This window comes from Coloeus monedula (genome assembly GCF_965178545.1).
Source record: "Coloeus monedula genome assembly, chromosome: 4".
NCBI classification, from domain to species: Eukaryota; Metazoa; Chordata; class Aves; order Passeriformes; family Corvidae; genus Coloeus; species Coloeus monedula.
In genome coordinates this window covers 63,231,779-63,256,724 of record NC_138784.1, presented here as the reverse complement: position 1 = coordinate 63,256,724, position 24,946 = coordinate 63,231,779, and the positions used below count along the sequence as shown (strand labels likewise).

The following is a 24,946-nucleotide window of genomic DNA, read 5'->3' as shown; positions in this document are numbered from 1 at the left end:
CATTTCTCACACTTAGGCACATTATTTCCCTCTTGTAGCATTTTTCTGCAATTTTTCAGTAATCCCTCAATTTTACTATCCAGACCGTATCAGCATGACTAGTACTAACACTACAAGTGCAGGAAGTCAAACTCCCTACTTTAATTTTTCTTACCTGCCTCCTCTCCTGCTAAATCCACCAAAAAGTCCCCAAAACAAAACCCAACTGGCTAACTTTTCTGTCTTACAGGTTAAACGCAGTGAACAGAAGAGCTGCAAATGACATAGCTGAAGCAAGATAGGGCACAGAATAACCACCACCAGAAGACGGAATCAACACCTTCCCTTCCTTCCCATTTCTGATGGCAGGAACTAATCTCCCCTTTTCCTTTCCTGGGGCTGAGCGTGGATCTGTGGCTCAGTCACACATATGAGGTCAACCTGAACTCAGTGTTGCTGTGAAAGAGGCAGTTTGCTCCTCTCTCTCACAGCCAGGGGCATACAGCTCTGCCCTCTGCAGCAGCTCTAGTACTCCTTTATTCATGTCTTTTGGAAACTGTTCTAACAAGCTGAAACATAATGGGCAATTTACAAAGTAAGTGCAAATGCAGGGATAACCTGATGTGGACAACACTGTACAGAGGATGGATAAGTTATTTCAATGGTAATGAGGTCTTGGATTTGCTGTTATTCAGTGTATCTTCTTAGTGGTATTTATTAGAATTACCACTTTACAATCTGCACAATTCACTTGCATCCAACTCAATTCTTCCAGTGAAAAGGACTTCTGCTTAATTCCAGGCACTTCCTCTGCCTGTGTTTGTGTTCACACCACTATGCCCCATAGCTCCCTAACCTGGACAAAAACCTGCTTCCATCCTCTGTGGCGATTTTCAGGCTCAACAAACCTTCATCCAACTGATTACATAAAAAGCATCAGTGCCAGCACTAAACAGAAGAAGCAAGCACTGGGACTAAGGCAAGACTTTAAATGTGGGCTTAAGCCAACTGTGAAACAGCAGCCTTGTTGTGTTTTTTCTGTATGAAATATCTTCTCTGAAATTTTACACAGAACCTTAAGAACTATGCAGTAACACATAGAGTACAAATGGCTTAAAGGGTAAATACACATAGTTCATTACAGACTCAAGAACAAAACTCAGGTGAGCTGGGTGATTCACCCCAACATTTCTCCTGCCAATGATACTGAAATAAATACACATACACAAATCTTCTCATACTCTTGATCTGTACAGTATAGCCTTGTATTGAAAATCTTTAGCATTCTATGCAGACTTCAGCATCATCTTAACCAAGTCTTACTGACCTGACTAATTCAACATTCTGTATTGTAAACTACGATAAAGAAACACAGCATTTTTGAGCAGATGAACAATGATTTCAACAATGTTGAGAGTATATACATGAATGAATATTTTATAATGATAGGTATTATATGTATTTGAGCCAAAACACTTACTAGAGGTAGAAAGCTCTTACATTTTACTATATTAACAGGGTTCCTTAGCCAGGTGTTGTCTTTCTTCTCAGAATGAAACTGAATCGTGCAATATTTTTAGTCACTGGTATTTGAAGATCCCTCCTTTTAAACTGCTTCAGAGAGAGCAAATGCCATCACCCTAAGTCACCTTGTCAAAAGCTCAGTGACTGGCAAATATTCTTATTCTACCTCCATAAAGAGCTATCAACAAGGCAGCCCCATCTCCTGGGGTTACTAAACCTTAGATCAAATGTCCTTTCATACTAGCATGATCTAGCTATGTACTATTCTAACTTTAAAGCTTTAACACTTTTCCTGCAACAAAATCATAACATTTTGCAGACAGTGAACTTGAAGCCATTATTACTGTCTATAACAGCTACTTTCATGTTTCAAATGGGTCTTTGACAGCTTTTAGATCTCCAGCTTCTGGCTGATGTACCCAGATCACTGAAATGAGCAAAAACACGAAAGGTAATTCTCTAGGGTATTTTGGTGGGATTTTCTTTCACAATTCAGAAAACTTTTCTTAAAAGTGTTACTGTTGAACCAGGGTTAATATTTAGAAACATTTCTCATTCAAAGACTGGTCAAAAAAAGCTGTAATATTGATTACAGATGAGAACACCTTTTCTCATTGCACAAATAACTACTTGTTGCTATGCATGATACATTCAGGAGGATGTTACACTGTGAACAAACACATCATTACTTCACAGGAATTCTAACAGGACTGCCAATGCCTGCCTTTAGCAATATTTTCCTTTTTAGAAATACAGAGGTGAGGCATCACACGTGCTGGACATGTAATCTTTGCAGGTCAAACTGTTACACATTTCTTTTTTAAACATCTATGACTACATTGTCAAACTTTAACAAACAGAAACAGAATGCCTTAAAAGTCCAACAGTTCCACTGCTGCCAGTAAGAACTGCTGAGACAAGACATTAAATGCCTTATACCACACAGATTAATTGTTGCTGTTGATCTGTGAATTAGAAGATGCTGGATCAATTAATGCTGAAAAGAAGTGGTAAAAACGGAAACCATCAAAATGCAAAGATAGCCAGCTATCCTAGACACTTCTGGAGAGCAGTGATAAAATGTCACACTCATGATGCTCCTATAAGAGGATCAGGATCCAGAAAAAAACACCCATGAAAGTCTTAACTTTCATCCCCCCATACTGGAAGGAATTGTGTGATAAGGCTCTACAAGACCAAATGCACCTGTGTTTTGTAGGTCAGCTCTTCTTCTACATCAGCCTTCAAGTAGTGGCTGACTTAGCAATTCCTGAGTGGGAACCATATACCCAAGAACATTTCGTAGTTTTTCTTCCTGCTGTTTCATTTTAATGTACCTTGAACCCAAAATACCCACGCAGTATGCTAAGGTGAAGATCGCACTATCTAATCATTAAGATGAAAGAAATGTCTGCCTACTTACCAGGTAGACATTGAAGGATTGATTACTAAATAACTCAGTTATGTGGAACCATGCACGAACTTTATTAGGCATCTGATTATTCAATATGCTGGAAGACATTCCATATTCTTACTTAATACTAAATGAGCTTTCATCTAGATCATCATACTCTTTTATGCCAGAATTTCTGTTAAATCCTGAAATTTCAATTGCAACATTTTCTTTTCACTAATGGTTTAATGTTTGCCAACTGCAGTTACAACGGCAAGGACTGCAATAAAAAAATCCACAAAATAAGGGTGAAGCACTAAGGCTGACTTAGAACAGTAATAAAAGAATCCTAGGTGAAGCTTTAAAACCTAAACACAAATGTTATGCTCCCATCCAGCATTCAGGCTCTGGCACTTACCTGATGCCCCAGCAAACTAACTCAGCTCATTGTGGTGGAAAACTTGTGGGGGCAAAGGGGACTTCATGAAGGCTGGTGCTAGTGAGGAAAGCTGCACCGCTCATTTGGGCTGCAAAATACTTAGGCTGCAGTGAGCCCTTCTCACAGACCCACACACAAAAGTTATTTATTTATCCCTTGTAGTTCGGTGGGAAGCATACGGAATCTGGGTAAGTCTGTCATGTCACCAGCACCAAAATCCTGTTACAGGATTTGCCAACTGGAAATCCAGCAGCTATCCACCTCAAAGACAGCTGGGACAATGTAAGATATCACCAGCTCTCTAGGTACTTGTTTCTGTTCCAGAAATCAGCCTTCCTGAAGGAAAGTAAACAGAAGAGGGAACTAATACTATACCCATAATTCATTAATCATTAATCCCAGTACTACCAGATACTGGTTCCCTAACAAGCCTACATAGATGCAAGAAAGGCAGCAGCATTAACTAAGCAATCCTCACACTCGCAAGGTCAGCTTGGGTTGGGTGTGCACACACACAGAGCACCTGCCAAAAGCTTCAGAACAACTGCTGTTTCCTGCTGTAACACCAAAAAATCCAAGAAAGCACAGCTTCATCAAAAGGTAAATCAAAGTATGTTAAACCCAGTAAAGGATCGCCACAACCATGCCTTAGTTCCTCGCTGATGTGTAACTGCATAACACAACATGGAGAAATAAAATGACAATAAAAATGGCCACAAGAATGATCAAAATAGCTTACAAGTTAAGGCAGTACGAATACAACAGCATTTGATAACCAAACACAAGACTTTTGCTTTGACTGTCACAGGCTGGCATCATTTCAGCCACAGCACAATCAGATCCTGAGGGACAGTAATGACTTTTGGTGCTCTGCTTAAAACCCTAAGGACTATCCAAATAAATACAGTCATTGATGAGTCCTGGAGGGAGATAGATCAAGCTTCCCTCAGGCAAGGATGTTCTAATCATCAGCCTGGTAAAAGTAAGCTAGAAACAAGAGTATTATATAGACACAGGTACTTTCAATCAATGTGGGCATAAATTAATGCTGCTCATAGAAACCAGGGTTTGGCCACCCTCAGTCAGTATCTGTTTCTTTTAGCTAATGCTTTAATGTTTGCAAACTGCAAGTGTAACAAGAGTGGGAACAAGATAAAGAGTCACCTAAACAATGCTGAGGTGTTAGGACTGACTTAAAACAAGCACAAGAGAAGATCAGGTGAATTTTTAAATTTTGTTTAAAAAAAAGCAAGAGATACTAAACTAAGTTAAACACATAACAAAATTTAAAAGATATATTTCATTTACATGTGCCTTTGTACTTACATTTCAAACAGTTTCTCCAAACTGAAATACCATTCCTTCTGAAAAAACGAAAACTGGGAGAAAAAAATCCTTCTCTTCAGACAATACACATACTATGTCTCTCCATACTTGTTTGGAAGAAACATATATATGCATCTTTCATACTAAGAATCCCAGTCCTTAAGAAAAATCAAATCACTTGAAAGAAAAGTTCTAAATAGACAAATCACAGTCATACAATTGAAGACATGCTAGCATCTCCTGCGAATAAGACACTCCCTTCGTGTTTATACTGTTAATGAACCTAATTACACCACAACACCATCATCATCATCTTAATTATGTTTATGGAGTCCAGCTCAACAAGAGCCTGGATTGCCCTGAAGTATGCAGATACAACCACTTGCAGTTGACTAAAACTTAAAAAAAAAAAAAAAGCACACAATATGACCTATGCAAAACACAGTATATTCAACAGATTTTGGAAAAATTACACTATCAAATCGGCAACAGTGGAACAGTAATTAGTAATATCTAGACATATTTGCCAAATTTAACTAGAAGGAAGCTCATAAAACTAAGAAAACTACACTGCCAAATCAAATAAATATTGCAACAGCATGATGACTCATGCAAAGCATTTGACACTGTCCCACACAATATCCTTGTCTTTAAACTTGAGGGACATGAGTTTGACAAACAGATCACTTGTGGATAAGGAACTGGCTGGCTGGATGCACTCAAGAGTTGTGACCAACAGCTCGATGTCCAAGAGGAGAGCAGTGAGGGCTGGGGTTCCTCAGGGGTCAGTCTGGGGCCGGTGCTGTTTCACACCTTTGCCAGTGACAGGGATCGAGTGCACCCTCGGCACGTTTGCAACAACACCAAGCTGTGTGGTGTTGTCATGCTGGAGGGAAGGGATCCAGAGGGACCTTAACAGGTTTGAGAAGTGGGTCTGTGAGAACCTCAAGAAGTTCAACACAGCTGAGTGCAAGCTCAGTGAAGCAAATCTCAAGGCAATCTGAAACACAAACATAGGCTGGGTGGAGAACAGAGTGAGAAGAAGAGAAGGATTTGGGGGTGCTGGTGAATGAGAAACTTGACACAATTCAGCAATGTGTGCCTGCAGCTCAGAAAGCCTATTGTGTCCTGGGCTGCATCCAAAGCAGCACAGCCAGCAAGTCGAGGTGATTCTCCCCCTCTACTCCACTACTGTACTCCTACCTGGAGTACTGCATCCAGATCTGGGGCCCCCAAAATAAGAAGGATATGGATTTGCTGGAAGGAGTCCAGGATGATCAGAGGGCTGGAAGAGCCCCTCTGCTATGAAGACAACCTGAGAGAGTTGTTGTTCAGCCTGGAGAAGAGAAGGCCTCTGGCAACACCTTAGAGCACCTTTCAGTACCTAAAGGGAGCTACAGGAAAGCTGAAGAGGGACTTTTTTCAAGAACATGTAGTGGCAGGACGAATAGCTTCAAACTGAAAGAGGGCAGATATAGATTCCAAAGTTAATTCTTTACTGTGAATGTGCTGAAGCACTGAACAGGTTGCCCAGAGAAGCTCTGGCTGCCCTATCCCTGGAAGTGCTCAAGGCCAGGCTGGATGGAGCTTTGAGAAACCTGGTCTCAAGTGGAAGGTGTCCCTGCCCATGACAGAGGAGTTGGAACTAGATGGTCTTGAAGGTCCCTCCCAACCAAAAGCATCTTATCATTCCATGAGACATTACTCTTCCTTACATTTCATTTTTTTTCCTTTTGTAAAATAAATAGTGCATTTCATGGTTCCTAGTAATTGGCATTTTGAAGTAAAATCAACATACAAAATAAGATGACTTATAAACTCTCAACTTTACATCTTCCTATCCAGTTAGTGATTCACTCCCAACAAATCACCTCCACTGACACTTTGCTGACATCACCCACACCACTACAAAACAGCAATTTAAAACCAGTCTGAATTTCACCAAAGTTTTAACAATTTCTGCTACATTCCATGAAATAAAATTCTAATTAAAAGCAGACTTTTGCATTGCTATGGAATTATGGGATTGAATGCTAACAGCAGCAACAAACGTGCCAAAATATAATTAGAAAGAAACTTGAAAACTCCCAGTCTTCTCTTGTAATTTAAATTACAAAACTCTGATTTTCAGCTCTGGAGGACTTGATTAAAAAAGAATTAAATTACTTGGGAACAAAAGATAAAATTAGATGTATCACGCTCATGGCTTTGGGACAAAAGGTTAACTATGCTCTTAACCAATTCCACCTATAAAATACTGTGTAAATAAATAGTAGCTGCCTGTAATGCCTTATATCTGCTGCACTTCACAGAATCATAGAATCACAGAATTGTTTGGGTTGGAAGGGACACTGAAGCTCATCCAGTTCAACTCCCCTGCCACGGGCAGAGCCACCTTTGACTGGGTGGGGTTGCTCTGCACCCTGTCCAGCCTGGCCTTGAACACCTCCAAAGAAGGGCCATGAGGATAGTGAAGGGTCTGGAGGGAAAGCCACATGAGGAGAGGCTGAGGTCACTTGGTTTGTTCAGTCTGAAGGAGACTGAGGGGAGAACTCAGTCTTCAACACCCTCATGAGGGGAAACAGAGGGGGAGGTACCCATCTCTTCACTCTTGTGACCAGTGACAGGACTAAATGGAATGGCCTCAAGTTTTGTCAGGGGAGGTTTAGACTGGCTAACAGGAAAAGGTTCTTCACCCAGAGGGTGGACAGGCAGTGCAACAGGCTCCCCAGGGAAGTGGTTACAGCAGCAAGCCCGACAAGTGTTCAAGAAGTCTTGGACCAATATTCTCAGGCACATGGTGCAACTCTTGGAGTGTCCTGTGCAAGTCCAGGACCTGGGCTCGATGATCCTGATGTGTCCCTTCCAACTCCGCATTTTCTAAGATTCTATGATAATACATTCCTCCTCCAATCAATTAAACTACTCATAAGAATTCATTTACATATGGCAGTACGCACAATATAAATCACCAAGGTTTACATTTCAATAAAAATAGCTGTAGCCCACTAATTATTATAATGTGCCTATCCTAACAAAAATGCAGTGCTATGTATTTTACAAGTAAATCCTTGTGTACCAGTATCTAAAGCATCTCTAAGCATGGAAAGGAAAAGAAGGTTATCAGGAGGAAACAACACGGATTCACCAAGAGGAAATCAAGTGTGACCAATACGATACCATCCTAGGATGGCATGCCCGGCTTGGGTTGATAAGGACAGAGCAGTGGATGTTGTCTACCTTGACTTCCACAAGGCTTTTGACACTGAATCCCGTAACATCCTAATAGGAAAGCTCAGGAAGTGTGGGTTAGATGAAGGGACAGTGAGGTAGACTGAGAACTGGCTGAATGGCAGAGTTGTGACGGAGTATATACTTCGACCACTTTTTTGCTATATCACAACACATTCTACTATGTCTCTTGTGAACTCTGGCCATTACAAGCTGATAACTGAGTTACCAAACTTTATACATATACACAGAACTGAAGTATTTTCATGTCTCTGACTTTCACTTCATATATTCCACATCTCTTTCAATGCATCAATACTTTAAAATAAATGTTCAAATAACTAACACAAAATCGAAGGTATGAGGTAATGAAACAAACTGATGACAGAGGACTGTGACCAGATGGTAACTCAGCAAAAGGGTGACAAGAAGAATGAAGACTGGAGTGGGAGGTAAAGGGAAAGCTCTAGGACAAATCTCCCACTGTATTATTTCCATGTAGAACTCCACTGCAATTCAGTCTCAGATTACTTTTTGCAGGCAACTGTACACACATGAACTACTAGTTGTGAACAAAACAACAAGGTCTTAGAAGTAGTTTACAGAACCAAGAAGCTGTTAGTCTCAGAAGCTTTCAGGACTTAAGGAAGATAGGTTTTCTTCAGCTCTAGCTGACTCATACAGGTTTAGACCAATGGAGCAGGGTGATGAAGCACCAGATGAAAACCTAGTGAAGCCTTCTAGAGAAGAAAAGCAATCATTTAGAAGGGGGGAAAAAACCTACAACCAAAACCCAGGATGGACTTAATCTAAACACTCTTGTCCCAAAGAAATCCAGTAGAAACCTGGCAGAAGCCTTGAAAAACAGATCTTAAACCAGCTCACACCTGTCCATGGGAAAAGATCTGGCAAGAACTATTTGCAGTGAAGGGCAGGAGTCTTCAGATGCCATACAGCATGACCTGAGAACAAACTGCAGTGCCCAGAAAGTTAATAAAGGTATTACAGTGCACATAAAGACATTTTTTAAAGTTATACTTTAGGTACAGCATTTTTGTCCTACAAATTTTATGTCTAAGATTGAGCTACTCTCTAAGCATTCAGTATTTGGCTGCAATCAAGGCTGAGAGTTGGGCTGAATACCCTCCTTTCAGTCTCAGTAAAAAAGGAACATTAGGTCTTTTACACAACAGCTGAAAAAGCAGAAAAAAAAACCCCAGCAAAAAAATGCTGTGCCTGTGATTTCAGGAGAGAGTTGCGTGGGGTTTTTTGGGTGTTGTTTTCTGAATTTTAAGGGATTTCTTTAAGTACAGTACTTGCTAGACAGGCAGACTTGAAAACATCAGCAGAATAGCTGCTTGTTGCACTTTGTTTCTACTCTGCTCAAGCAAATGAGCTGTGTTTACATGTTTTGTGTAAATAAACAGCACTGCACACACACACACACAAACTCACAACCTTCAAATAATATAATCTATTTCTCTTCCTGAGAAGAACAACTTGGCAAAGACTCAAGCATTAGCTCTCTCCTGGGCTCTGAGAGTAGAAATAATACATGCCAGGTTTTCCAAATACCAATGTCAGATAGCCAGATATTGACTAACACACATTGTGGCTCTGTGTCTTTTGTCTGCTCAGCTACCTTGCAGAGGAATTGAGCAGTATCTCAATGCCTGCGGCTCAGATTAACAACTGGTCTTCCAGTCTACCTTGGAGACACAGCCTTGTTTAGAATGGGAGTAATATGATTCTTCTTGCCTTTTTTAAACTGGCGCTTTTTGACCGCTATTATCAAGACATCCCTTTTCTGGACTAGAACACAGAGAAGTAGAATGTGAGACCGTTTATGCTCCAGAGCTGTTATTATTATTATATTAGAACTATTATTATGCATCCCTGTGTGACACTGATCGTGCCGTAATTATGCCTCTCCTGGTGGGAGAGATCTTTAAAGTCCTTACTAGGAGTTCCAGAGACAAACGGGACTCTCAGCCTTCGCTGCTCCTTGATAGCTGTTTATTAAGTCTTATCAGAGAAAAAGAGTCACTAGTGTGATCCAGACACAGCACAAAGCAGAGAATGCAGGAGAAAGCCTAATTATCAAGATTACACGGCCTTTTTAAAGGTAAATCAACCAACGGTTACTAAAAATGTACATTATTTTTACTTTTCTACCAATTATTTAGTAACACAGCCAGGAACTGCAGAATTCTTTGTCCAATCATCCCAAACTACTTTTACTGCAGAATATGGAGTAGTAGAAGAAGAAGGTTTGGAGAACAACAACAATCCTCCATTTTGATGGGTTTTGCTTTTATCTATTTATTACATTAACAAACCCAAAACCTCTAAATTTTTCACCCTGTGACAATCTTACAATAGTAGTCTATCACCTAATTTACACTAGTGTCATTTCTAGTTCTTCTCTAATAGTAGGCAGTTTTTTCCACAGACAGAGGTCAAAAGCTGTGTTATTCAGGGGTGTGAAACCCCTCAAAACAGGCAGAGAAATATTCTCCACACTCTGGGTTCCCACAGCTGTGCTGCGCTACCTCAAATGGATTTTGTAACAAGCACAGATACCAGTTCAGCAGAGTCAGTAGCATTCACTACTTGCTTTTGGTAATGCCTGAGCTTTGCCTTCACAAGATGTATAAGCCCGACACACTCAGCAGCATAAGTTCGAAGCACAGAGTATGTATCTACACATGGTAAGAATATACATCACTCTTCCTTTTCAGAAACATAGGTCTAAAAACTGAATAGGAGTTACATAGTAGACAAAACTCTGTAATAGCAAACTTCCAGGAGACTGAGAAGTAGTAGCAAAACATCTGTGCATTTCATATCCTCAGCTAATTTCAATCTTTTGCATGCTCACACTATACGGCCAAAAATCCAAACAGACCTAGATCCAGTTTTGACAGGTCCTACTAAACCCCTGTGTAGTGGTTTGGTCCAAAATACTCATTACTGTTTACCTTCTGTGAGATAAGAATTAGGAGAAACGCAAAGCAGGCACCAACCTTGAAAGAATATAAAGAAGCTTATTAACAGACCTAAAAGAAGAAGAAAAAAAAAAATCATACCACACCTTCAGAACACTTCTCCTCCCCCCCCCCTTTCTCCCAGTGACAATGTAAAAAGACAACCCTTGAGATGTTCAGTCTGTTTACCACTTCCATAATAACCTTGTTCAGTCCATTTAGGAAGAGGAGTCTCTCTTGCCCATGCTATGAAAACATTATCACAATGAGACAGCCGCCCAGGTTGGTTCTCTGCTCGCATGTGAGTCTCTCCCCACGACTTGCAGCTTTACCCACAACTGCTTTCGAGGGTCCACTCTTGAATTACTGGAGTACAATTTTAAGGTTGAGCCATTCAGAAACAAAAGTTCTCTTCACCCATCTCTGGGAGCATTTCATCTCTAAGAACAGAGGCCCTTCTCCTTCCCTGGGAGCAAAGGGTCCTCCCCATCTTCATCTCCAGGACTATCTCTGGGAGCATCTCTAGGAATTGAGGTTTTCTCCTTTTCCATTTGGAGCAGAAGTCCTCATCGCTTCCATCTCTCCCTATTCAAACTTCTCATTAAATTACAGCTGCGTCAGCATCTGCCTATCTCAGCGCAGGTGCTTTTGCTCACAAGTACATGTTGAACACTCCACCCCCCCATGCCTTCATGAAATTACAACAGGTACTCTGATACATCATAGCTTTACAGCAGAATTTCAGCTTTAAGCATCTCCTCTTTCTCCTCCCTCAGGTTTTCAGCTCTTCACAGCACTAAAAGGGTTAATCTCACCCAGGCCTTGCAGCTGGAATGAAGCTTATCACTGTTGGTCACTGATCTCTGCCGGACATCGGTGCAACTTCAGCTGAATCTTGGCCACACTGGTGGGGGGTGGGAGCCGAGCCGCTCCGGCTGCCCACAGCAGGGCTGTGGGGGGGTTCCATGGCTGGAACAGGTCCATGGCTCCAGGATGGCCATGGCCTGGCCCGGCCTGGCCCGAGCAGGGCCTGGGCTGGGCCCGCTGGCCCCCACACGGGGCCTGCAGCCACCTGTCCCAGCACTGGAAACGAGAGAGAACTTGGGGGGAGTTTGTCTATTCTTAAATGTGGATCACAGAGGCGGTCACAACTTTAAGTGGCTCAAAGAATTGTCCATATTCAAACTGGCCAGCTGATAGGTTCTGTCAGGTCACAGAGGAAGCTGTAAGCACCCCTTGGCAAGGACATCACTTCCGGGACTATGCTTGCTAACCCATGACACCCTGGGAGACCAGTGTTAGGTTATCTGATTAAAAGCTAATCATAATAGAGAAACAGATCCAGCAAGGATCAGAAGCAAAACAACAGGTCAACCCTAACAACCCCAACAGTGAAAATGGAGCATGTGAATCAGCTACTCCTACGACTGTCAATTAGATTTTATTCCCCCAGTGTGAAACCTATCATGATGAGTCAAAGAAGAAAGTCTTCCCAAAAAACACCCTGAAAACTAAAGGTTATTGCCTTAAGGGGTATGGGACTTACTATGGGATGTAGGTAGAGAAAGAACATTTTGAGATTGTGTAAAACTTACCACAGTACTGTGAGAATAAGCAGGACGCTACGAAATGCTTAGGGGAAGGCATTAGATGTGGAGAAAGACTGGTAAAGAAGTGGGTAAGGGAGAAATAAGTAAGGGAAAATAGATAAATGGGGCAGGTCCAGTGCAAACGGGCATCTGGTCAGGGCACTTGCCTGACTAAGCCCTGCCCTTGATCATGACAGTCCATCCTATATTGTCTATACCTGTCTTCTTTGTGAATGCACTTTCTATTTTGAGTTTGTGTGAACTCAAGCCAATTTCAAGTCAGACTGGCTATCAAGTAAATAAGGTCCAAGTGCCAGCAATTGGAGTGAGAACATGAATTCTGGGGGTTCATGGGTTTAGGGGCCAGAAACTACACAGACCATTTAGAACTGGCTGGGGGAGCACAGAGAGCTTGTGTGTGAGTTTCTGCGAAAATTCCACTGGACTTCCATTGTGAGGAGCTGGAAAGGAGGAAAAGGACGGGGCTGTCCGCGCAGTTTTTGCTACAATGCTCTGTGTGTGTGTGCGTGCATTTATGTGGGTGCCAATAAAAACCCTGGTTTAAGTTTCTGCTGCCCTGCATGGCCAGCTGTGTGTGCATTTTCTGTACGTGAGTGAGTGCACGCACACACACCTGTGGGGAATACACGTTCCTCACTGGCTGGCCCTGGGGACACAGCGGTCCTGCACTTACCTATTTAGCTACGACAGGAGATACTGCCCCTGGGACACAGAGCCCTCCATGCTTGGCTACCTCTAACAGCTGGCATGGCTAAAAGGACACATACTTCTAGCAAGTTTCTTAGCAAAGCTATCAGTAACACTTTGAAGGTGAAGTGTCTATATCTGCCTTAGATTTGAGTTTGGGTAGTCTTTAAGACTTTTAGTTGCAGACCGCTTAAGCTGTCCTGGCATCTGTTGGAACACACTTCATGCAGTTTTGCTAAGGCACTTTTTAAAGCACGGCGTATTTAAATTGTAGTAAAAAAATGTATTGGAATTCTCAGACACTGTTCTGGTTCAACTGGATGACTTCTGGTTCTTTTAATAGCCCTTGAAATTCCTATGTGCTAAACACATTTGAAAAGAATCTTGACCAGTTCTTTCCTGTATGTTTTCTTTTCAAGCCAGGATTCATTTAACAGAAAAGTAACATAAATAAAGCAAACATACAGGTGAAACAAAGTAGATATAAATTAAACTACAGGAACATATTTAATAAGATTGCCTTGGAGAAACCTGTGAAGAGATTTCCATAAAGAACACTACCACTTTTAAATATTAATGGTCTGCACAAAAAAAACATGCATTCACTGGCAGCATACCATAGTTGGGATGCCCAAGGAATAGGGTCTAAGCTAATTCATCATGTCAGTAATTCACTCACAAATATCAAGAGTTCTTGAGAGAAAGAGAAGAGTTTTTCCTTGATCACCAATTTCTTTGTAAGTTCATTCTTTTACTTCTGTTGTGGAACACAAGCATTCTGAGGATGGCTTTATGTGGCTTTCTAGACTAATACTCTGAAACATTAATTACCTGGAAAGCAGCCAAGTGAGATTTCTAACTAAGTCCATGAAGACTGTACTCTTTACTTTCAACAGAATGAAAGGTTTTAATTGATAAAAATGTACTTCAGAATCACTGTGGCTGATGATCTTTTTCATACCTTAGGGAAGTCTTGGTCCAAAGCTGTATTAGTCTTCTCAGAAGCTGGCACTTCTCATAGCTAAGACACCAAGCAGCAGTGGAAATTCCTGATTCTTGTCACATACGCAACAGGAGCTGTCAGAAAGGCTTTACACTGTCATACTGGGGATGACAAAGCACCACTCAGAGGAAACGTGGTCTGCTAAGGGCAAGGTAATCCTTTTATAGAAGGATTCATAAAGAGCAGGGCTAATTCCAAACATCTTCCATTCTAGTTCATGGCATGAAATAAACAGAGGTGAATACGTGGCTGGTATGTGGGCATAGCAGGAACTGAATGCTTCTGTGGACAGTGGCTGCAGCAGCTGAAGACAACAATGAGAATCTGTAGGTCCTGATGCTGGATACAGAATAACAGAAGAGCTGTCCACTGAAACCCACAGAAATTTCAAACCACCTTTCCATCTCCACAAAAAAAGAAAAAATCATTGCTGGATGTTCTGATATTGCAGTTGCAATAGAAAAAAATACTCTTTCTAGTAGTATTAATGAAAAAACAACTCTCCAAGTTTCTGCCAGAACTATTACAAGTTAAGCTTTGACAACACAGGACAGAAATGAAGCTTAATAGGGCTTTCTGTTGCAATAATATGACCTTCTTTGCCCCCAGAAAAGATACACACTATTGCCATGTACAGTTGTACTGAGCAACAGAAATAAGGATGAGTCCTTGCCTTCTTAGAAAGGCTGTGACCATTCCAGCAGATTTGTGGCATAGGAAGTTGCTTCATGAAAATAAGGCACTGAATTCTTAAAAGGTTTCATGTTACTCCAATGACATTTTACCAAGTAAGAAGTAGGTTCAAGAAATTCTCCTTCCCATGGAATTAGGCTGCTCCAAGTTTGGGGGGAAAAGGTCTGGAAGACTAACCAGCCCAACAGTAAAATACAAATGTTTCACACCCTCTCAAGAGAAGAAAATACGGTATTTTAGTAAATGAGGGTATGACCAATTTATGGCCATTTAGCAGATATCAAGATAAAATTAGGACACTTTTATTAATACAGAGAGGTTATTTAAAGTGCCTTTATTAAACACAATGGTCAAAACTTCACACAAATAGAACATCTACATGGGATGTGGTTCTGGTTTTGAACACTGTCCAATCAGGAAAGAGAAGCAATCAACCAGCCTGGCTGACCTAAAGCTATAACTAGACAAGGAAAGCTGTGTAGATAAACTTGGTGAAGAACATAGGCAGAGCTTGGAGCTGCACACATTTCTTTTGAAACTGAAGCTTTAAAGAATAAAAAAAGAGAGAGTGAAGCAGAAGAAAAAGGAAATCGCAGCTTACTATCCATCTAGTCACAAATATCAGCATGAGTTTGGCAGTCATCCTAGATGAGAAATTTCAGATCTGTTTTTAAGGTAACAGTGACTGTTTAGGTTTTGTCAGGGTTTACCCAAGAGTAAAGGTGAGTTTTGAAGACAATACAGAAGCACCTAAGGCAGACACTGGTTCAGGAAGTGTAAATTCCTGAAGACAGAACTAGTAAAAGACCTTCTGGTCACAACATCCTTTGGACAGAAAAAGTATTTTTCAGTCCACTGGAAAGTTTAGATGTCCTCCAAACTGTATAGTAGGATTCTCATCAAGTCAAAAGCTGAGAGATGCCACAATTTCCTGATAATATTCTTGTAACAAAAAACATGCACCAAAATGGAATGCTTAAATTTGCATACATTTGCTTAATCTGTTGCTAGCATCCCTCAGTAACTACATCAATTCCGGATCAATGAAAATACATGTATCACAACACAGTAAATTCACCAAATTACATGAAAGTCTAAACATTTTATTATTGATTTGTAAGTATAAAATATGAATATGTACACTACAGCAACAACAGAAATGCAAACACTGGGCATAGGTACACATTGTTTTATGCAATCTATCAAGTAACATTCCTTTACCATCCACCATGGGGCTGGAGCGGACCTTTTAGTGAAGGTATGACTAAGAAAGTGATTAGGCAAAAAGTTTCAAGTCATGAAACAGAGTAAATCTGTAATACAAAAGGCTTTGCTTAAAATGTTCCATTCCTTTTATCCAGACATTTTACCCTGGGATAGAACTGGAATACCTTGGAAAGTATGTTGTGCAAGTCAGTTTTCAAATTTTTGACGTACTTTTTTTTTTTTAGCCATTAAATAACTCTATTCAAACCAGCATTGGATTGCTCAAGTTAGTTTCCAGTGAAAAGTTCTCATACAGGAAAACCTCATATAACTCCCCAGAACTTTCAATCTCTCCCTTTCACAAAATTCTCCCATTTTCATTCCAACAGGAAGTGACAAAATCTAAGATTTTAGTTTTCAGAAGGTATATTAGAAATTTCCCTGTAATAAATACCTCACAAATACCTGCATGATGATAAGTTCTTAGTAATTTTTTTTAAAAAATTAAAGAAAAAAATTAAGTAGTGCACAGGCCATCTGAGTAATAGGGATACAAATGGCATATTTCACTTGTTATTAAATATCAAAGTATACAATTTTTTTACTTACAGCATGAAATTCCAGACAGACACAGAAATAAATCAAGTCTATCCCCGAAAACCAAAATACACTTCAAATTCTCCATCTTTTCAAAGCCAACTGATAAACTGATAGAGGCACTACCAGCTCCAAAAAAGGGTACACTGTCCCCTAAAAATATCACCTCAAGTGAAAGACTTGCTCCACAAGTGGCTGCTTCTATACAGGCTATTTCCATTTTTTTCCTACACAAGGACAATGGCATGTGCAACATTCCTTGCCTCTACATCCCTTTCATACTTCACTTAAAAGCCTTGCACGCTAAAACAAGTGAGACTGGGAAACCTTTAATAGGAAAACCACACAAAACATATGATTTATTTTGGGCCAGGACTGCTAATCTAAAATCAAGCACCTAGTGTAAGAGAGCTATACAGGTACACTCTCACCCAACAGAATTGGTGGTAGAATCAAGTGCCTCCCTGGACAAATAGCTTAGGGCCCACACTAAGATAGGATGATTTTCTTTCTACTTCTGAGATAAAATACAACAAATAGAATCAGCTTGTAATTTGGGGGGAAAAATATATACTGTTCACTGCTATCATATATTAAACAAAACACAGAAGTTGTAGTTGTATGACTACTAAAAATAGGTTTGAACTGTCCTGAAACAGAAGCTGTGCAATACTTCTTTCATCCTATAAAAAAGAACAAGTAAAGCAGGAAGAGAACTGAAGAAAATACAGTATTTTGAAAATGTGTTTAAAAGTTACTGGAACTGATTAAATAGTTGCATTATTCTGACAACTATTTTTTCTTTCCACGTTAGTTACATAAATAATAGAATCATTATCTTACAATGCCCTATTATCTAATAATTATTCCAAACCATTTATCTGACACACAGCAATATCAGCTTATAGCCCATGTTGTTAGCTGATGGTTCTACTTTTAAACATTTTTTCTATATTTATTACAAGTTACACTTCTGCCTTAGGAGTGCACCCACAATTAAATTAAAAAAGAGAAACACACAGACAAAAACTGAAAAAAAAAAATTCCCTGATGTTCCGAAACCTGAAGCAATCTTTCAACATCATAACTTGTTTCACAATGCCTCCTCTTATAACTAACATTAGGTCTCTTAGAAAAGGAAGCAGACAGTACTCAGTCTCCATCCTTTTTCTTCCTTCTCATTATTTTAGATTTCTTCCTCCTTTCTTTTATCCCTGACTACCTCCGTGGCATGACCTGATGAAGAAACCACGTAAAAGCAGTGAGAAATACATTAATCTGCTCTTCAAAGATAAATTACAAAGACAGAGGGGGTATATATAGCCCAAGGCCCAAAAAAAAAACCCAACAAAAAGCCAAACCAAAACCACCAGTGTTCCATAAACCCAAATACTTCTACCCATTAATTAACACGAACTTGTCATTTGAAAGTATCTTCCCTTTACTGTTATTTATAAAACCCCTCAAAATCATGAAAATTGAATTATATACACACCAGCTACCTACTTTAAGACTGTTCATGAGTGCCCACTATGAACTTCTTTTAAAAACGCTGAAGCAGAAACTCATTTCAAAGAAACATGCATATGCAGCCTTTGCAGAATGAGGGAAAAAGAGCAGGTCAAACACTTCAGAGTGATCAGCCTTGCCAAGAACCTTTATCAGAAAATGCTCCATGGTCAAACTGCATTGCTGACACAGATTTAGAATCCAAAATCAGAGCTAAAGAAATGACAAGTTCTTTGTCTTAATATGTGAAAAAGAATACTACATACATTAGGTTTGAAGTCTTTAGAGTATCAAGTGATCCAGGTGAAAGAATTAACTTTCCTCAAAAAAAACCAGAAACGTGCCAAGACTTCCACATGGCCCCTAAAAAGGCCAAAAAAAAAAAAAAAATCTGTGCAACTCAAAGGGTTCACTATACTGTGATGAGAATACATAGATGAGAAGAGTGCATAACTCATACAACAGAAATGAAAGTATTTTGGCTTTCCTGGAGAGCTCCTGAAAGACAATCTCTCCTCCATCTGGGTGCTGCTACTTGCTTCCTCATGACACTTGCAAGACGTGGACCTTCATGCAGCCTCCAGGAAAACACAAAGAATATGAGGGTACGTGGTAGTTCAATTACTATTTATTAGATAATGAAATCAGGTGAGTGTCACATTGTAAGCACACTGCAGGAAAACATCCATGGTCTCCTTAAGGCTCAGACAACCAAACAAATCAATTCAGCAACACCAGCTGCAGCGGGTTACCTGATCCACCGCCCAGTCCATGTGCACACACGCATCCGCAGTTACCTGGGTTACCTTATCAACAAGGAACCAGGACTTTGGCCAAAGGCAGCATTAACTACTCGGAAATTCAGGACACAGAGATGCTGTCTGATTGTGTCTGCTAATGAAATATCCCATAGCACACCAAAACACAGGTATCTTAATCTTATCACCTCACTTCTGCAACTTCAGTTTTTCTAAGGAGAAGGTAAGGGGAAAGGAAGGAATCTATGAAAAATGTCTCAGGTTTGTATTAATTTACTTTTCAAGGCTGCCAGTGTCTTTAAACATCTCATATGTTCCTCAACAAAAAGGTTCATCTTTCTTCCTAATGTCTTCTAAAAGGTTCCTAAAATTATAACAAACTATCCTAAGAAAACACTGAAGGATTTCTAAAATGCTGAGCCTCCACAGCAGCCAAACCATCCATTATATTCCAGCTTTCTTCTCATCAGTAAGATGTGACAGCATGTTGAACTTGCCAAATGAGCAGGAAAACCTACAAACACTAAACTGCCTTGTAAAAACAAAGACCAACCAAAGAAGGAGGCAAGTAATGGGCTTCTCTCTCCTTCCTTCTCTATGCCCATCTCATCAGTCTCTGTAAATGCACAGAGCACCTCCTCTCCCCTCCCCTCTGGCTATGCAAGTGCTGTCTAGCAGCCTCTGCTAGCGTGGAAAACAAGAAACAAGCCATGGACTCTTTCAGATCTTCCACACAGCATTCCCACACGGAGAACTCGAGCTTCTCAAAAACTCTAACCACTAGGAGCAAGGACAAAAAGCAGCAATAAATAAATATGCAAGAATTAATTCCCTTTCTCTGTTTTTCAAGAACATGCATATTCTTATGTCTGTATGGCATAAACCCACATCGCATTTTTTCTACAGAGCAGATTAGGCCACTTTAGCCGTTCAGACACCCAGTATTATAATTATTTATTTTTTTAAAATCTTACATATTAATTTTCAAAGAGCCTTGAAAGGAACTGGCAGCTAATAGGATAGACAGCACTGTTTCATAACAGCTTGCAAAAAAATTCAGTCTATTTTTAGATAGGTGAAAAGAATGTGGTTATTTAAAAAAAAACCCAAAAAACAGAAAACAAAACTCTCCTATAAAATATAACAATGTTTTCATTTATAACTGACCATGCAGCTGATATGTCAAATCAATCTCCAGGTGAACAGTACCACATATTTAAATCCTCGAAAGAAATCTGTGTTCATATACAACAATCACATTTTAATCTCTATTGCATGATAACACATCATGCTGTTAAAAAACCTTACTTTTTAATAAATCACATTCATATGAATCTCAGACAAATATATCTTTTTCTAATTGTGTGTTATGAGCCTTTAAAGGACCTCTTCATCTAGGACTACCATTAGTTCAACTATGAGCATGTTCTGCTCAAAACCAGACTGATCAGATGTTGGGTGCTGCATAACATTCATTTTGATAAAATAAATGTCTGTGTTACATACCAAATTCCCACACAGCAATGCCAACAAAAGTCTTTCCAAAATTCGAGTTAACACCTGTTTCCTTTACTATTTTCACTCCATCACCCTCCCTGTTACCACCACCATTTTATGAGTCTTGTACTTAAAAATTTTAGGCATAAGAGTGGGATAAAGGTTACCAGATAAATATTTGCATTTTCTCTCCTCATTCTTCATTTTGAACAAGTAAATACTAAAATTTCTCTCAAAGCTCTTCTTATATTTCTCCATTTTGGAAAGGTGACTTAACATCCCATTCCCCCCCACCATTTTCTGTATCTCTCATTGCTGATATTTTGTTATAACTACAGCTGATGAAAGGCAATGCAGTTTACTTCTACGTACCTTACATAAATACACTTGTAAGTCAAATTGAATTGCTCATTTTGATTTTTCAAACCACCCATGCCACACAGCACTCGTTCATTTTGAAAGATGTCTTTTAGCCTGTTTCCTTAAGATAGCATTCAGTGCCTTATCATGGCTCTCTATGCTGAGCCATTCAATAAAATAAACTTCAGACCATCATTTCAGCCTAACACAATTTGATGACTTAAAATTAATAGTATTTTTTTTTTGCCCAGGTCCAATATTAAAATGGAGAAACAGAACATTCAGAGGGTCTTTTGCATACACCCAAAATGTTTACTGTAAATAATGGGGGGGAAATGGTATTATGTTTCTCTAGACTGAAGCAGTTTCAAAAATAAAAATGCCCTAAAATTCAGTTGCAAGCAAAACAGAAGTGAGCAGGGCTGGTTTATCTGAAATCAACAAAATAATCACTAGGAGGCTATTTCACGTCAGAAGACTTAAATGTACATTTAGTTCCTTTAAGTATTTCTTTAAAAATGAAACAGCTACTTGAAATAGCACTAATCTGATGGACAGATAAAATAATTGCTTTAAGAACACTTCTGAGTCATTTTGTCCTTACCTGCAGGCATGAACCATTACTGCATGCAGCGACTGCTCCATTTCCTAGCACAGACTTGAACAGGGATCACATCTATCTTACAAAATGTGACTAATAGGGGGATTTGCGATTCCTGAGCTACTTTCCAAAGGACACTCCCTTTTCCACATAACAGGGCACGAAACGCTTCGCCAAGTTTTATTTCCTGCCCATCTGAAGCGGCAGGAGCGCGGCAGAACGGCGGGGTCTCTGCGATGCCGCTCGCGTGACAGGCGCGGGCGCGGGGTCCGCACCAGCCAGCCCAGCCCGCCCCGCCGCGATCCGCATGCTGCAGCCCGCCGGGCTCCGGGGGACAGGGTGGGACCCGGAACCCTCGGCAAAAACGCACAAAGCTCGACCAGGAGGAGAGGCTGGGTGGGCACGGTGCGAGATCCAGCATGCAGCACGCGGACAATGCCAGCAGCCCCGCGGAGGCAGAGGGAGAAGCCCCGCGTTCATGCGGACGGGGATGCGGCCGTACCTTTCTGGAGAGGACGACTTCTCAGAGTTAACTGACATCAGCAGCTCAGTCTTCTGCTTGATTTCTGGAAAAATCAGAAAACGTTCACCACCGACACCGCCTGCCCTCGCCTTCCGGAGGTCTCGCTTCCCTGCGCCCTTTTGTCCGCCGGAGGCCCGGGACGCGGCGCTGTGCGAGGCCGCCCAGCCGCGCTCGGAGGGCCGGGCCCGCGCACATGACCGCGCACGGCGGGCGGAACCATCACCGAGCGGGGGGCGCCGCTCCACGCCCGAGCGCGCGCGGGCACCGCGGGGGCCGCGCCACCGCTGCCGCCGGCGGGGGGGACGCGGGGGGACCTGCCGAGGGGAAGAACGCCGAAACAAAGGATTCCCGACACGGATCGTCTTCCCGGGTACCTTGCAAAGAGGTACTGCACACCCGCGAAAGCCTCCAGATTAAAAGCCCTGAAAAATATGGCTCTTTGAATCATTTTTGTCACAAAGAGCGAGGTATTAAATCACTACTTTCATACACGGGTGAGAAACCAGATGCGGAAAACGTTAGGCACATCTGGATTTCGGTTGTAGGGGCCTGCCTCTAATGTCCCCCAAATACATTGAAAAGTTGTGTTTCATTTTCCTTTATTTTTCTTTTTTTTTTTTTTTTTTTAATACCCGGTACTGCACCCAGAGGGTGGTTGGGCACTGGAACAGCTCTCCAGGGCAGTGGTCCCAGCACCAGCCTGACAGAGTTCAAGAAGCGTTTGGACAATGCTCTTGGGCACGTGGTGGGACTCTTGGGGATGGTGCCGTGCACGGCCAGGAGCTGGACTTGATGATCGCGGTGGGCCCCTTCCCACTCAGCACATCCGTGATTCTGTAATCACCAATCCAGCACTGGTAAGGCCTGGGTTGATGCCTCATTACCAAAACGCTGGCAGCACGCCCAGGCACGGACACCCAGCCTGCTGTCACCAAGGGGAGATGCACCCTGCCACTCACTTCACAAGACCCTGTCGAAGCAGAACAGTGACTGCTGAAAAGAGAATTCACCAGCAGCTCTGGAGTCGAGAGGTTTGTGACCCAAAAAACCCAAAGAACAAAGTCAGGGACATGAGCATCATTGTAAGATCATATCCTCGCCAGAGACCGTAGTGCCACCTATGGTAATACTGGTAAGACCTGAGCAACACTACATCCACTTGTTTACAGCCACAGTAAACCCGAACTGTTTGGGATTAACCATTCCACAATGGAAGACCTTCAACCTGAATTTTCTTTCTCTCTTCACACCTATCTCAGGTACAAAGCCTCGGAAATTTCTGAAAACAGAAGAGAAGCTGGATAACTAATTAATATTTTTTTTTCAACCAAAGTTACAAAAATATTATTACTATCTGAATGAGTTTATCACCCTCATGCTCTGGTGGAAGGCTTGCAAGCTAGCAAGTGATCATCACTTCTTTAAGCATATGCCACCTGCTCTTCCCAAAACATACTATTCAGAGTAACCTCCAAAAGTATCTCAGTTCTCACATCCAAAGTAGATGCCTCTCAGATCTTTGGAAACATGTCTGTTAAATGTCAGTATGTTCACAACTGGCTCCACTGCATGACTGCAAGTACCATAAAAAGTGTCTTTTACCATTGTCCATCCCAGGCAGCGAGTGTTCCTACCATCACAGCTAGTGGGATACTTCTCTGCACACCCAGACTCACATCCCAATGCAGGGATGAACTGAAGTTCATTTCCCCTACCACAGATCCTTGACACCAACTGACTATAGATATGGTCCTCAATCTCAAAGTCCAACAAGTTTTTTAATTTCTTCTGAAGATGCTTAAAATTGAAAATTGATTACATAAACAGATATTAACAAGGCAAGATTTTATAGCAAAACAAAATCCAGAGTTTGGGATGAAGTGATCAAATGATCTATTCCATAATTAAGTCTCCACATAGGCTTTGCAATAGATGTCTAGAGATTATTACACTAATACTTTATTGCTAACAGTATGCTACAAGATGTTAAAAACAAACCCAAGATATAAGTTACTTCACTGCAAACTATGAGTCCCTGGATTCTCTTAAGAGATGCACAGACATTTCTCCATTATGGTATCATAGCACATAATTTAATTTTACTTTTAGTAACCAAGTGACAACAAAGCTGCAAGAAGAATTTAAATAAAATGAGACCTCACAGGAAAAAAAAATTCTAATGTCTTAATGAGCATTCTACTCCACAATTAGATAAAACTTTCATCACATGATTTTGGGGTTTTTCTTTCCTCTGTTTCTCTTCCGTCAATTTGAAATATTTTCTTATTTGGGATTTACCAGTCTTTTTTCTCTGCTACCTGACATTTTTGCAAGTGGACCCCTTTTGTTCATTCATAAAAGCAAATCTATACCTTTACACATCCATATTGCACCAGTAAGGTCAGGCTGATAACATCACTATCACTCCTCATCAAAACTGATTGTGGGAATAATGTCAGCAAAATAAAACAGATGAGTTTTACACTAAGTGCCTATAGGCCATAAGAGAATAATGGCTGCAGAAATAGCAATGTTTTGTTTATTTTGATTATTTATAAATTACATATCCAGAAATCTGGGCTCAATTACAGAATTTATTAGAACTTAGAACTTGCATCCCAAGTCCAAATAACTACAGAAAAAACCCTTCAAACTGCAGTCACCATAGCACCACTCTACCAGCCTTTGCAACCAGAAGAATGCAAATTACAGTAGTATTTGTTAAATTCAAAGTAACAGAAAAAGAAAAGAGAGGAAAAAGTAAAGTTTTACAACTGAACAGCTCTTTCTGGAGGTTTCTTGGTTCAACACCCTCCAACCCAGCACAGAACTAACAGTTCCACCTTCAGTTTACCTCAATTACACAAGGGGCACAAAGGCAAATGCTGGACTGTTTAGGACCTACTGTTAAGAGATTCCAAGAACCACCTTTAATGGGTTTCATGACTTAATTAGATAACTGGACTGATCAGCACCCAGAGGTACAGTGAACCTCTGCTTAGTGAGCAAGCATTTATGTCCTC

At 40.8% G+C, this 24,946-nt stretch overlaps 1 protein-coding gene across 5 annotated transcripts in view; it reads right to left on the bottom strand.

Moving 5' to 3' along the window:
- The window catches only part of SRPK2 (SRSF protein kinase 2), a 90,424-nt gene extending 68,379 nt beyond the window's left edge, over positions 1 to 22,045 (bottom strand). For all 5 annotated transcript variants that reach the window (XR_014226367.1, XR_014226368.1, XM_082280562.1 and 2 more), the window contains exon 1: positions 21,903 to 22,045. Coding sequence is in view for 3 of the 5 variants with exons in the window: in XM_082280562.1 (XP_082136688.1) it covers positions 21,903 to 21,940 (38 nt within the window). In the remaining 2 variants the exon portion in view is untranslated. The remainder of the gene's footprint in view (positions 1 to 21,902) is intronic.
- Positions 22,046 to 24,946: the final 2,901 nt, after the last annotated feature.